The sequence below is a fragment of the Scyliorhinus torazame genome, chromosome 6 (assembly GCF_047496885.1).
Source record: "Scyliorhinus torazame isolate Kashiwa2021f chromosome 6, sScyTor2.1, whole genome shotgun sequence".
In the NCBI taxonomy this organism is placed as follows: domain Eukaryota; kingdom Metazoa; phylum Chordata; class Chondrichthyes; order Carcharhiniformes; family Scyliorhinidae; genus Scyliorhinus; species Scyliorhinus torazame.
Genome location: NC_092712.1, coordinates 87,203,817 through 87,217,839, shown reverse-complemented (window position 1 = coordinate 87,217,839; position 14,023 = coordinate 87,203,817). Strand labels below are relative to the sequence as shown.

Below are 14,023 nucleotides of genomic sequence, written 5' to 3'. Positions count from 1 at the left end.
GAGGAAAAAAAAGTTGAACACAAAAATTATTATTTTTTGTCTTATCCTCTACGTGTTCCGGCTTTCAGGCAGTTTCTTGGTGCGATCCCCACTCCTCCTCCACATGCAGCTGCTCCACTGACCAGGACCAGTCTCTCCTCTTTTTTTTATCTCTTCAGCAAATGACAAAAATGTCAAATGACAAAAAGGATTCAGGGGTTACCCATAGTCACCCTTAATCTACACAGCCCCCCTCCCACCACCACCCCCCCCAACCCCCCAACTGATGTTCGATGTTGTCCAGTTCTTGAAAGTGCATAATGAATAATGCCCATGACTTGTAGAACCCCTCCGAGCTTCCCCTCAATTCGAACTTAACCTTCTCAAGGGTAAAGTATTCCAACAGGTCCCCCCGCCACGCCAGGGCTCAGGGTGGAGAGGCTGCTCTCCATCCCAGCAGGATCCGCCTTCGGGCGATCAATGACGCGAAGGCTATGATATCTGCCTCCGCTCCCGTTTCCAACCCTGGCTGGTCCGACACCCCGAATATGGCCTCCTGGGGACTCGGGTCCACTTTCACATGCACCACCTTGGAAATTACCCTAAACACCTCCTTCCACCTTTCTTATCCACCATCACCATACCACCGGGCCCTGCCCCATAAGCCTGACCCGCCCCTGTCCATTGTTAACATCGAACCCCTTCCCCCCCTCCCAAGAACCCCCCCTTCAAAAACATCCCCCAACATCCCTCCCTCCACCCACTCTTGCTCGCCTCGTAGGCCCATTGAAGCCTGCTATCCAGGCTCCAATGTCCGCAGTCCTCCTCTCACCTCACCCCCGTTCACTAACTGACTGTAGTTAGCTAGCGCGGGTGGCTCCCCCCGCCAATACCTCTCGCCCCCTTCCGCCCAGTCCCAGAGAAAGAAACACCAAAACAAGCCCAACCCCTACAATTCACTAACATAACATTTAACCGTCGCAACACAGAACGCCATTAACTTGAACTCTGTAACAATGCAAAGAGAAGTAAGTTTCAAATTTCAATACAAATCAGTGAAAAGAAAGTTGTAACATTTGTACATTTGTACATTTTCCAGCCGCTCAAACACCGTCCACAGTCTTTCTTCCAGTTCCGCTCTTCACGTCTGTCCCAAGCCTTCTGCCCTCACGAACGCCTTAGCCGCCTCCGCTGTCTCAAAATAAAAGTCTTTGGCTTTATATGCTACTCTCAACTTCGCCGGGTACACCACACCAAATCGCACCCCCTTCTTGTACAAAGCCGCCTTCACTCGCCCAAACACCGCTCGTCTTTTTGCCAACTCCACCGTCCAGTCCTGGTAGATCCGAACCGCAGTACCATCCCACAGCACCTCACGCTTCTGCTTCGCCCTGCTTAATACTTTCTCCTTCATGCAAAACTTATGGAAGCAGATAATTACTGCCCTTGGCGGCTCGTTCACTTTGGGCTTCGGCCTTAATGGCCGATGAGCTTGGTCTAGCTCGTACAGGGTGGGGTTCTCACCCTCCCCCATCAGCTCCGCCAACCTCTTAGCGAAGTATTGCGTTGGCCTTGGGCCCTCTGTCCCTTCGGGGAAGCCCACAATTCTCAAATTGTGCCGCCTTGAGCGGTTTTCCAAGTCTTCCAGCTTTGCTCGGAGCCCTCTGTTAACCTCCACCACCCTCCGCAGCTCGTCTCCCATCGAGGTGACCTGGTCGCTGTGTCGTGTCACGGCCTCCTCCACCTCCTTCATCTTCTCGCCCTGCTCTCTCACCTCGGCCAATGCCTTTGCCATCTCCACCCTGATTGGGCCGATTGCCTCCTCCAACAATGATCTCACCACGACCACCATCTCTTTCCTCAGGATCTCCATGTGCCTCACCAAACATTTTTCCAGCTCCACCACCATCACCTCGGTCATCTTCTCCACCGTAAGTAGTGCGGTCCCGCCTTGCAGTTCGGCTTCCGCCATCCTGTCAACACTTTTGCTTTTGCTCGTCTTCTCCTTCGGCGGCGAACCCGCGTTTCCTCCTTTCTTTGACGCTTCTTTTCACATCTTTTAGCGGCTTATTGTTTTTTATCTTCTTTCCTTTCTCCTCTCTCCCCCCTTCACCCTCCTGCCCTTCATCAATCTGACAGTCTTCTTTTTTGAGAAAAAAAAACTTTTACCAAACTTCCATGAATCTTCTTTCTTTCTCCTCTACATTCACCTGGGACCAGGCTTCAACCTTCTTCTTCCTAGGTGGGAGCCAACCGACATGGAGCACCCTCCCTACATGGTGCTCGGGCCTGCCGCCACGGCCTCTCTGTAGCTCCGCCCCCGCTGCTCTGACCTGCCGGGCCCGGCACCTCAGCCCCCGCCGCCCGACACCCGCCGGTTCTTCGCCGGCTTTTAAACCGGCCCCGCTGGCTGCTCGTGGAGGCCCCAAAGGCCGACGATAGTCGGGGAGTGCGTGGGGTCTCGGGGATTTCCCCAAAATCGCCGCGAATCGCGGCCACCGGCGGGAGCTCTTTTTTTTGCGGCCGCCCTGCTCGCCCACCCCACCGGAAGTCTCACTGTACTTTTCTTTGACTTTGTTCTTAACACAATGTCCTGACAAGTAGGCTACTTAAGGCACATTCTGAATATGGGTCCATGGACCAAAAGTAGTAAAACAGTAGAAAATGTGAACAAAGGAAATAAACAGGAAGGACTCTTACAGTGTTCTGACAGGAGAAAGTACTTCTCTCAAAGGGTTGTGAATCTGCGGAATTTGCTACCCCAGAGTGCAGTGAATGCTGGGACAAGAGTAAATTTAAGGAGGAGTTAGATAGATTTTTAATTGGTGTGGGTTAGGAACATAGGAATTAGGAATGGAAGTAGGCAATTCAGCCCTTTGAACCTGCTCCGTCATTCAATCAGATCATGGCTGATCTCTTCCTGGTCTCAAATCCACCAGCCCACCTATTGCCCATCTCTGTTTAACCCGATTTTAAAAATCAGAAATATATCTATCTCCTTCCGGAAACCATTTGATGGCTCAGATTCCACTGCACCATGGGCAGCAAGTTGCACAAATTCACCACTCTCTGCGAGAAGTAGTTCCTCCTCATCTCAGTTCTTTTACTTTTACTCAGTTCTCTTACTCAGTTCTCAGTACCTTTAGAGATGCACCAGAGAAAGCTTCCTATCTGGCTGCATCACAACCTGGTATGGCAACTGCTTGGCTAAAGACTGTAAGAAACTAGAGTCGTAAACACAGCCCAGTCCATCACACAAACCTGCCTCCCATCCATTGACTCCATCTACACCTCCAGCTGCCTGGGGAAAGCGGGCAGCATAACCAAAGACCCCTCCCACCTGGCTTACTCACTCTTCCAACTTCTTCCATCGGGCAGGAGATACAAAAATCTGAGAACACGCACGAACAGACTCAAAAACAGCTTCTTCCCCGCTGTTACCAGACTCCTAAACGACACTCTTATGGACTGACCTCAGTAATACTACACCTCTGTATACTTCACCCGATGCTGGTGTTATGTAGTTACATTGTGTACCTTGTGTTGCCCTATTATGCATTTTCTTTTATTTCCTTTTCTTTTCATGCACTTAATGACCTGTTGAGCTGCTTGCAGAAAAATACTTTTCACTGTACCTTGGCACACGTGACAACAAACAAAATCCAATCCAATCGAATTCTAAATTTACTGTCTCTCAACCTAATAATAATAATAATTGTTTATTGTCACAAGTAGGCTTCAATGAAGTTACCGTTAAAAGCCCCTAGTTACCACATTCCAGTGCCTGTTCGGGGAAGCCTGTATGGGAATTGAACCCACGCTGCTGGCCTTGTTCTGCATTACAAGCCAGCTGTTTAGCCCACTGTGCTAAACCAGCCCCTATGTCGTGACCTCTCGTTCTAGAGGGCTTCTTGAAGGGTTATGGAGACAGTGGAGTTATGGCCAGGATGAGATCAGCCATGATTGAATGGCGGAGCAGACTCGATGGGCCAAATTACCTAATTCTGTCCCAATATCTTATGAACTTATAACTTATGACATTATCACATTTGTCCCATGACTTAACTTTTTGCCAGTCGGTTTGCATAACAAGTAGGGGCTAAATCCCTTAACACCAGAGAAAAGCTTTGATTCCAGCTTGTAACAAATGGCGGTGGGAGGAATCTAGCTGAAGTCCAGAAGGCACTTAAGGATGGGCAATAAATGATCGCCATCGGTGATACTCACATCCCATGAAGAAATAAAAAGTATATAATATTATTCAATTCTGTTTATTTTTAAAATCTTATTATCTCGTAGGAATGATATCCTTTAGATGTTATGGTTGGAAGAGTTAGGCTATTAGAAAGATTATGATGGAGCAGAATCTTGCCTCTTGTTTTGTTTTGCACCAAGTTGGCTGTAATAAACCTATAATTTTGTTTAATTTAGAAGAGGAAAATTAAAACCTTGGTGTAAACATTTAATTATGAGTATTTTTTTTAAAGACGTGAATCTATTTGTTGTTTCAACAGAAACCCTGCTTCAAAAGCAAATCACACAAATTAGTTGCTGCAGAGCTTAATGACCACTTCGCAGCTGGAGTTGAAGTTGCCCGTGCGATGCCTGCCGGGATCTGGAGTCACCCTGCCCGACAGCGCCGGTTTAGAGGCCGACATCGAGAACTACAACTCCCAGGCTGCAGCGCGCGCCCTCGGTCTGGGACGATGATGTGAGCGGTCCCAGACATTTTCCTGAGGATTACAGTACGCGACCTAAAGGTGCTTCAGAGACAGCATTTGGGACCATGGCCACTGCTGCCAATTGGCACTGACAGCTGTCCCCCATCACAACGACCACCGGATTAAACCCGGTCATCTTTGCCCAGCCTATGCTTTTCGCTTCGTTGCGCAAACTCGCACGGGCCTAGTCTGTTTATAATTCATTTGTTTTGTTTCATTGAAAGTCAAAGTTGGGGGGAAGGTGGAAAAAAAACCTTAAGGTTTGGACCCCCTTCGTCTGCAAAAGATGGCGGATACTAAATCCATTCACGAACGAAGATTTGAAGCAGCTGTCAGTGTTATTCAGAGTTTACCGAAAAACGGTGAAAGCATTTTCTTCATATTATTAATGCGGGCGGGATTTTGTTTTAACAGCATCTATCGGAGAGGATTGGTCTGATACGAATTTCTCTCAGGATTTAAAGAACCACTTCCTCCTTTGCTCACCCGGTTTATTTATGCAGTGAGCCCTGATTAATGCACTGTAATTCGATGATTATAAGTTACTCAAGTCATGCTGCATGTCAGGTCAAGTCGTGTGATATCATTTTGTGGTGTCACGTGAGAAACTGGTGGGAGGAGGCACTTATTACAATTTTCAGTGAGTTCTGTGTTAATTACTATAGGCTTGGCGATGTGTTCTGTTTATCTCTCGTTTATAATTTGGCTTCTCTCTTCTTGAACTTATTTGGATGAGGTATCTTTGGTACAGTACCCTGTCCTGCAGGAACAGAATTTTACATTTGCTCTAAAGCTTGAGGGTTTATTTCTAGAAGGATATAATTCAAAAGCAGAGAAGTTATGTTTAACTTTTATTGGGCGGCATGTGGGGCAGTGGCCAGCACTGCTGCCTACAGTGCCGAGGACCCGGGTTCGATCCCGGCTCCAGGTCACTGAGTGCAGTTTGCACATTCTCCCCCATGTCTGCGTGGTTTTCACTCCCACAGACCAAAGATGTGCAGGTTAAATGGATTGGCCATGCTAAATTGCCCCTTAATTGGAAAAAACTGATTGGGTACTCTAAATTTAACTTGTATAGAACCTTGGAAAGAGTACTGTGCCCAGTTGTGATATCCATATTACAAAAGGCAGATAGAGGCACTGGAGAGGGTGCAGAAATATTTCAGAGGCTGATCACCAAAACTGAAAAAGACTGGAAAAAACTGATAGTTTGGAGCATTTTTTCTTTCTAAAGGACAGAAGTCTAAGGAGTCACCTTTAACATTAATTAAGGGTTTTGATGTGGTAGACATGGGGGAAAAATGTTTCCACGTGTGGGGATAGTCCAAAACTAATGATAATATGAGAGTCACTAAATAATACAATTTTAAAGATCAGGAGAAAATACTTCATGCATTGACTCAGGAGTTTTATTCATTTTTGTGGATGCAAATGTGACTGGCTGGACCAGCATTCATCATCAACCCCTAATTGCCACCACCTTCTCAAGGGCAATTAGGGATGGGCAACAAATACTGGTCTAGTCAATGGTGCCAGCATCCCATGAGTGAATAAAAAAAAATATCTCGTCAGTCACTGCATAAAGTATTTTCTTCCAATTTAAAAAGAAAAATTGGATTTGTTCGTAACTCCTATGTAAGAGACTGATGAGATTGATGTGAGATTGCTACCAAATGGAATTTTTGAGGTAAACAGCATAGATCCATTTAATGAGAAGTTAAAAAGGAATAGAAGATCATGCTAATACAGCTACCTGAATTAGGATCAGAGGAGGTTCGTGTAGAGCATAAACACAGTCACACACCCATTGGACTGAATGGCCTGTTTCTGTGCAGTAAATTTTAACTAATTAAATAGCGCAAAGAAATTCAGAAATGAGAAAAGATTATTCATACCCCATCCCTCCATGACCAACCTCTGCATCATGAATAACCCCAATGTTTTTTCCCTAAATGTATTGCCTACCAGATAATTTGAAACATTTCCGTCTGTATAATGCAACTTGTTTGTTTTAGTTTGCGTCAGTCTTGTCTCAGTGATCCTATTCTTGCTCTGTGTTAGATTGCTTAAGCCTCCCTCTAGAGATTGATCAGATAATCAAGGTTGATTCTTCAGTATCATGAGGGCAAGTTGAATTGCCAGGGGCGATGCCTCTTGGATGAGTCATTAAACCACAGTCCTGTTTCATCTCACAGATGTGCATAAAAGATTCAATGGCATTATTCCAAGAATGCAGCGTTTAGTTGGTGGCACAGCAAATGTTTATTTCTCAATCAACCTCCAAAACGTAGTGACATATTCCATTTATTTGTCAGAACTTATTTTGCACTGATTATCTGCCATACTTCTTTGCATTGTAACAGTGATTATACTAGCAAAGTGTAACTGTGAAGCATTAATCATGAAAAGTGCTGTAATAAATGTAAGTTTGCCAATTTCTGTTCAATATGTAATTCAGAAATGTTGAAATCCAGAAATAATTAATATTTCAAAAACTCAATTAAACTGTAGATAAAGATTTTAAATGGTAATTAGTTCAATTTGTTAATTGAGACTGGAGCTGTGGGAGTCGTTATCACACAGGACAAAAACCCATACTTTAAAACCGAACTAATTGGTGTTGTAATATGATTTTAAATGTTGAGTAATCCAATAGTTGCAATAGTTTACTAGTTCATAACAATGAGTTGACAAATAATAGGTACCACATGGACAAATGCAAAATATTGAGATTGGAAAAGGATCAGTAATGGTAATTCTCAATGCATGAGAGAGATTTGAAAGTCCTGGTGGATATATCACTGAAGGCATCAGCAGAGTGGCAGTATGAAAAAGAACAAATGGGACCTTGGGCTGTATAGCCAGACAAATTGGACACCAATCTTAAGCAAGAAGTTATGTTTGGACAAAGCATTGGCCCAACCTCCTCTGGAGGGGCCTGACTGACGTACAGTATATAAGAACATAAGAACGAGGAACAGGAGTAGACCATCTGGCCCCTCGAGCCTGCTCCACCATTCAATGAGATCATGGCTGATCTTTTGTGGACTCAGCTCCACTTTCTAGCCCGAGCACCATAACACTTAATCCCTTTATTCTTCAAAAAACGATCTATCTTTATCTTAAAAACATTTAATGAAGGAGCCTCAACTGCTTCACTGGGCAAAGAATTCCATAGATTCACAACCCTTTGGGGGAAGACGTTCCTCCTAAACTCAGTCCTAAATCTACTTCCCCTTATTTTGAGGCTATGCCCCCGAGTTCTGCTTTCACCCGCCAGTGGAAACAACCTGCCCGCATCTATCTTATCTATTCCCTTCATAATCTTATATGTTTCTATAAGATCCCCCCTCATCCTTCTAAATTCCAACGAGTACAGTCCTAGTCTACTCAACCTCTCCTCGTAATCCAACCCCTTCAGCTCTGGGATTAACCTAGTGAATCTCCTCTGCACACCCTCCAGTGCCAGTACGTCCTTTCTCAAGTAAGGAGACCAAAACTAAACACAATACTCCAGGTGTGGCCTCACTAACACCTTATACAATTGCAGCATAACCTCCCTAGTCTTAAACTCCATCCCTCTAGCAATGAAGGACAACATTCCATTTGCCTTCTTAATCACCTGTTGCACCTGGAAACCAACTTTTTGCGACTCATGCACTAGCACGCCCAGGTCTCTCTGCACAGCAGCATGTTTTAATATTTTATCATTTAAATAATAATCCCTTTTGCTGTTATTCCTACTAAAATGGATAACCTCACATATGTCAACATTGTATTCCGTCTGCCAGACCCTAGCCCATTGTCATTTAGATGAGCATGGTTTAATCAAGGACAGTTAGCATGGATTTGCTTGGATATTGTCATGTCTAAATTAATTGCATTTTTTTGAGGAAATATGGAGAGAAGATATGAGGCTAGCAGGTTTGATGTTGCCCACATGGATTTTAGCAAGGTGTTTGACAAGATCCCACATGGCAGACTGGCTAGAAAACTAAAGGCCAGTTGACATTGATGGAAAGGAAAGGACAGTGGTCAACAGTGTCGTGACTTGAAACCTGCTTCAGTGGGAATCTAAAGAACTTTGTATTCGGACCCTTGCTTTTCCCAGTTGTTTTGGTTCAGAGAACCCCACAGTGCATCATGGAGTTCACCTGACCCACAACTTTTAATAGATTGTGGTTACGGGGAGCACACGGGCTTGCCTTACAGGTGTGATGCACCAGAGATCCACAGTACTTTTAAATTAAAACAATGTTTATTTATGAAACCAGTTAACACTTTATAAACCCACAGTAAACTTCTTAACAACTATCAACACCAATCCTCCCCACAGATCCAATATTCTATAAGTAAACCTTAATCTTTTCTTATTAACATCCATAAGACAGAATACTCTTTTTAACACAGAGATCAGGTTTAAATTCACTACTGAGAGCAGACAGCACTTTAAAATCCCCCAATTGATCTGGAGACTCTTTAGTTTGCAGAGAGAGATCCTTATACGCTCCTTGTTTTACCTGCAGCTATCCAGCTTTCAAAACTAAACTAAAACACACCCTGTAGCAAACAGCCTAAAGCGGAAGTAAAGCAGACAGACAGCTCAGCTCCACCCACACTCTGACATCACTGATAAACACCTATTTCTTAAAGGTACATCCACTACAGATATTTTTATAAATACCCATTTCTTAAAGGTATTCTCACATGACACAGTGAACATCAAAGACTTAATTTAAATGTGGTCATGTGCGACAGTTCACTTTAGTCTGAGTTGATGTGGTGGCGACATGCACTCTTAAATATGTGTTGTAGTCTGGAGTTAGGGATAGAGATGGTAGAGGTTCCAACTTTCTTTCCATGAATGGCTGGCAAGGAATCTCTCTTACCACTTGCCATAGGCATGTGGTGGAAAGATCTACAAGTCAACATTCAACCTGCTTGGCCATATCATGAAGGCACCCTCCTTATTGGGGGCTTTCATGACCCATTTTCTCTGAGCAGAGAGGTCAATGAATGGGGTATAGATTTAAAGTAATTGGTGGAAGGATTATAGCAGAGGTGAGGAGTAATTGTTTTCACTTAAGGTAATGGGATCTGGAACTCCCTGCGTGAGGGCGAATTGAAAGTGTACTTAGGGGCAGCACGGTGGCGCAGTGGTTAGCATTGCTGACTCACGACGCCAAGGTCCTAGGTTCTATCGCGGCTCTGGGTCACTGTCCATGTGGAGTTTGTACATTCTCCCCGTGTTTGCATGGGTTTCGCCCCCACAACCCAAAGATGTGCAGAGTCGGTGGATTGGCCACGCTAAATTGCCCCTTAATTGGAAAAAAATGAATTGGGGACTCTAAATTTATAAAGAAAAAAACAAAGTGTACTTCGATATGCACTTGAAGTAAACTACCAGGCTGTGGACCAAGAGCTGGAAACTGGGATTAGGCTGGAAAGCTGTTTTTCAGTTGGCACATGTGCCATGAGTTGAATGGCCTGCTTCTGTGTTTTAAATTTATTTAATTTCTATGGCATATAATGTGGTCACTGTATTATGAGAATTATATACAGGAATGGGAGACAGTGCAGGGAAGTAAGTCCAAATTATATTGAAGAAAGGTGGATGAAGCAATGATTTAAGTAAATGGCAGAACGTTCTTGAGGGGGTGAATGACCTGCTCCTGTTCCGAAATTCAATTTTGCAACAATGCCATGGTGGGATTAAAATTCATAACCTTTTGTGTCGCTTCATCAGCACCGTAACTAGACTACCATAATGAACATCAAGGAAATTGGATCAGTCCGTCAGGTGAGCTACAAGTGGGATGTGAGATGTGATATTTTTGGGGTATTGGCAATAGCTGATGGGATGGACTGCAATGGTACTTTCTGGTCTTGTACATTCCTGTCTTTCTCATAGAGGTGGGATAGTGGTATTATTACTGGACTAGTGATCCAGAGACCAGGCTAACACTTTGCGGACCTTGGTTCGAATCCTACCAAGATAGTGAAATTTGAATTCAATTAAAAACTGGAATCAAAAGTCTAATAATAACCTTGAAAACATTGTTGATTGTTGTAACGACCCATCTGGTTCACTCATGTTCTTTAGAGAAGGAAATCTAATATTCTTACCAGGTCTGGCCCACGTGTGACTCCAGAACAATGGGGCTGATTCTTAAATGCCCTCTGGAATTGCCTAAGTTCAAGGGCAATTAGGGATGGGCAATAAATGCTGGCCCAGCCAATGATGCCCACATCCCATGAAGTAATTAAAAAAAAAAAAATGAGTGCTTGTTCAGTTTAAATAATTTCTGGTATAACTTCAGTAGGGGCACTTAGTGGATTGTTCCTTACCAACAAATACTTTATTTTTGATTTCCTTTTGTTAGAATATTTCGGAACTCTAATAAGGCAAAATATTTGATCATTTCTCCTGTTATTTAGTTGCAAATGCCATTGTCTCTTATGATATAGTTTTTTTTATATGAAACCCCTTTAGTAGGAAGCACTGAAAATTTACCATTTAAAGTTAATTGTAATATCTGCCTTAGCATGTGTGACCACCGCTTTATGCTTTGCTGTCTGTCCTGAAATATTTTAAAGACACATACCAAACTCCAGCATTCCATTTCTTTTTCCTTCATAGAATCCTGTTGTGCATGGTTTTTAATTGAATCTGGCTTGTGTAGTGAATTGATGTTCTATCTTTTTGCTGCAAGAATGCGGGTCTGAATCAGTTCCAGAATAATTACAGGCCCAAAGCACAGAATTGTCCCCCTAGTTAGCCAAAATTAATATCCTCAGTTTTGGAGGCCATACAGTAGCTGACATTCAGACAATATTAGTAAAGGTTTCTTAGAGTTAGACTTTAGGTGCTTACAATAATCTTTATTCGTGTCACAAGTAGGCTTACATTAACACTGCAATGAGAAATGGGTAGCACGGTAGTGGTTAGCACTATGGCTTCACAGCGCTAGGGTCCCAGGTTTGATTCCCGGCTTGGGTCACTGTCTGTGCGGAGTCTGCACGTTCTCCCCGTGATCTGTGTGGGTTTCCTCTGGTACTCCGGTTTCCTTCCACAAGTCCTGAAAGACGTGCTATTAGGTAATTTGGACATTCTGAATTTTCCCTCCGTGTACCCGAACTGGTGCCGGAATGTGGTGACTAGGGGCTTTTCCCAGTAACTTCATTGCAGTGTTAATGTAAGCCTATTTGTGACAATAAAGATTATTATTAAGCTACTGTGAAAATCCCCTAGTTGCTGTACTTTAGTACCTGCTGGGGTACAGTGAGGGAGAATTCAGAATGTCCAATTCACCTAACAAGCACATCTTTCGGGACTTGTGGGAGAAAACTGGAGCAGTGAGGTAATTCGGCGCAGAGTGGTAGGAGGTGCTTTTTCCCTATTGTTTTGTTTTCAAACTGTTAATCTGCAGGGAGATTCAGAGAGCATCCTGGGTAGGTAAGTGATTTTATTACCGTTTCAAATTGTGTGTGTGGTTGGGGGGGGGGGGGGGAGCAGAAACTTAAGTGGCATCGCAGTAAAGCTGGGACCTGATTGGCTGGTAGGGAATCTGTTAAATTTGAAAAAGAAAACATTGAAAAACGAATTAAATCTAATTGATTAACTAGGTAGAGGAGTAATCAAACCTGAGGGCTGAGACTAGTCTTTAGCATTTAATTGTACAGTAAGAATCTAGTGCCAGGGCCATATAGTTAATTGTAACTGAATCTAATAACAATTTAAGTGTTTATTTTGAATGAATGAACTAGTGCATAAATGTCACTCAGCGGGGTGCAGTGCTCTAACCGTGAGATGTGGTAGATCCGTGATGCTTCCAGCGTTCCGGTTGACTACGTGTGCAGGAAGTGTAACCAATGGCAGCTCCTCACAGACTGTGTGGTTCGGTTGGAGCAGCAGTTCGATGCACTTAGGAGCATGAGGGTGGCGGAAAGTGTCATAAATAGCAGTTATAGAGATGTGGTCACATCCAAGGTGCAGGCAGACAGATGGGTGACTGCTAGAAAGGGCAGGCAGTCATTGCAGGAATCCCCTGTGGCTGTACCCGCCTCTCACGGGTGTACCGTTTTGGATACTGCTGGGAGGGATAGCCTATTAGAGGAAACCAATAGCAGCCAGAACAATGGCACCACAACTGGCTCCGTTGCTCAGCAGGGGAGGGCAAAGTGCAGGAGAGAGAGTAGTTTTAGGGGACTCAACAGTAAGGGGCACAAATAGGCGCTTCTGTAGAAGTGAAAGAGACTCCAGGCTGGTGTGTTGCCTCCCTGATGTCTCTGAACGAACACAGGACATCCTAAAGGGGAGGGTGAACAGCCAGAGGTCTTAGTATGCATAGGTACTAAGGACATAGGCAGGAAGAGTGATGAGGTCCTGCAGAAGGAGTTCAGGGAGTTGGGCAGTAAGCGAAGAAGCAGGTCCTCTTGGGTTATAATCTCAGGATTACTCCCTGTGCCACATGCCAGTGAGACTAGAAATAGGAGGATAGTGCAGCTAAACATGTGGCTAAACCAGTGGTATAGGAGGGAGGGTTTCAGATTTCTGGACCATTGGGATCTCTCCCGAGGCAGGTGCAACCTGCACGAGAAGGACGGGTTGCGTTTAAACGCTGGTCACCAATATCCTGGCTGGGAAGTTTGCTAGTGTCACTCAGGAGGCTTTAAACTAATATGGCAGGGGGGTGGGAACCAGAGTGTTAGCTTAGAAGGTGTCATAACTGAAGGGGAAATAGAGAACAAAAATAAGAGAACAACATCACCCTCAGGCAGAGCAAAAAAGGTGACCCGTGTGAGAAGGGAGGTGGTCCATGCATACAGTATAGGGAACAAGGTAAATGAGCTTGTTGCGCACATTGAAATTGGCCGGTACGATGTTGTGGGCATCACAGAGACGTGGCTGCAAGGGGATCGGGGCTGGGATCTAAATATACAAAGATGTGTCCTATCGAAAGGACAGGCAGATGGGCAACGGTGGCGGGGTTGCATTGTCAGTAAGGAATGAGTTAAATCGATAGCAAGGAGTGATATAGAATCAGAAGTCATAGAATCTCTGTGGGTAGAGTTGAGGAATCGCAAAGGTAAAAAGACCCTGGTGTTGATGTGGGACAGAAAATAAATCAGGAGATAGAGAAAGAATGTAAAAAAGACAATATCACAATAATCATGGGGGGACTTCAATATGCACTTGGACTGGGAAAATCAAGTTGGTAGTGGATCCCAAGAAAAGGAATTTCTGGAATGTTTAAGAGATTTTTTTTGGAGCAGCTTGTGGTCGAGCCCACTAGGAAACAGGCAATTCTGGATTTGGTGAT

At 44.2% G+C, this 14,023-nt stretch overlaps 1 protein-coding gene across 5 annotated transcripts in view; it reads left to right on the top strand.

Annotated features, from left to right (window-relative positions):
- The first annotated feature begins 4,676 nt into the window (after positions 1–4,676).
- The window catches only part of acbd5a (acyl-CoA binding domain containing 5a), a 211,814-nt gene continuing 202,467 nt past the window's right edge, over positions 4,677–14,023 (top strand). For all 5 annotated transcript variants that reach the window (XM_072508428.1, XM_072508427.1, XM_072508426.1 and 2 more), the window contains exon 1: positions 4,677–5,062. Coding sequence is in view for 4 of the 5 variants with exons in the window: in XM_072508427.1 (XP_072364528.1) it covers positions 4,987–5,062 (76 nt within the window). In the remaining variant the exon portion in view is untranslated. The remainder of the gene's footprint in view (positions 5,063–14,023) is intronic.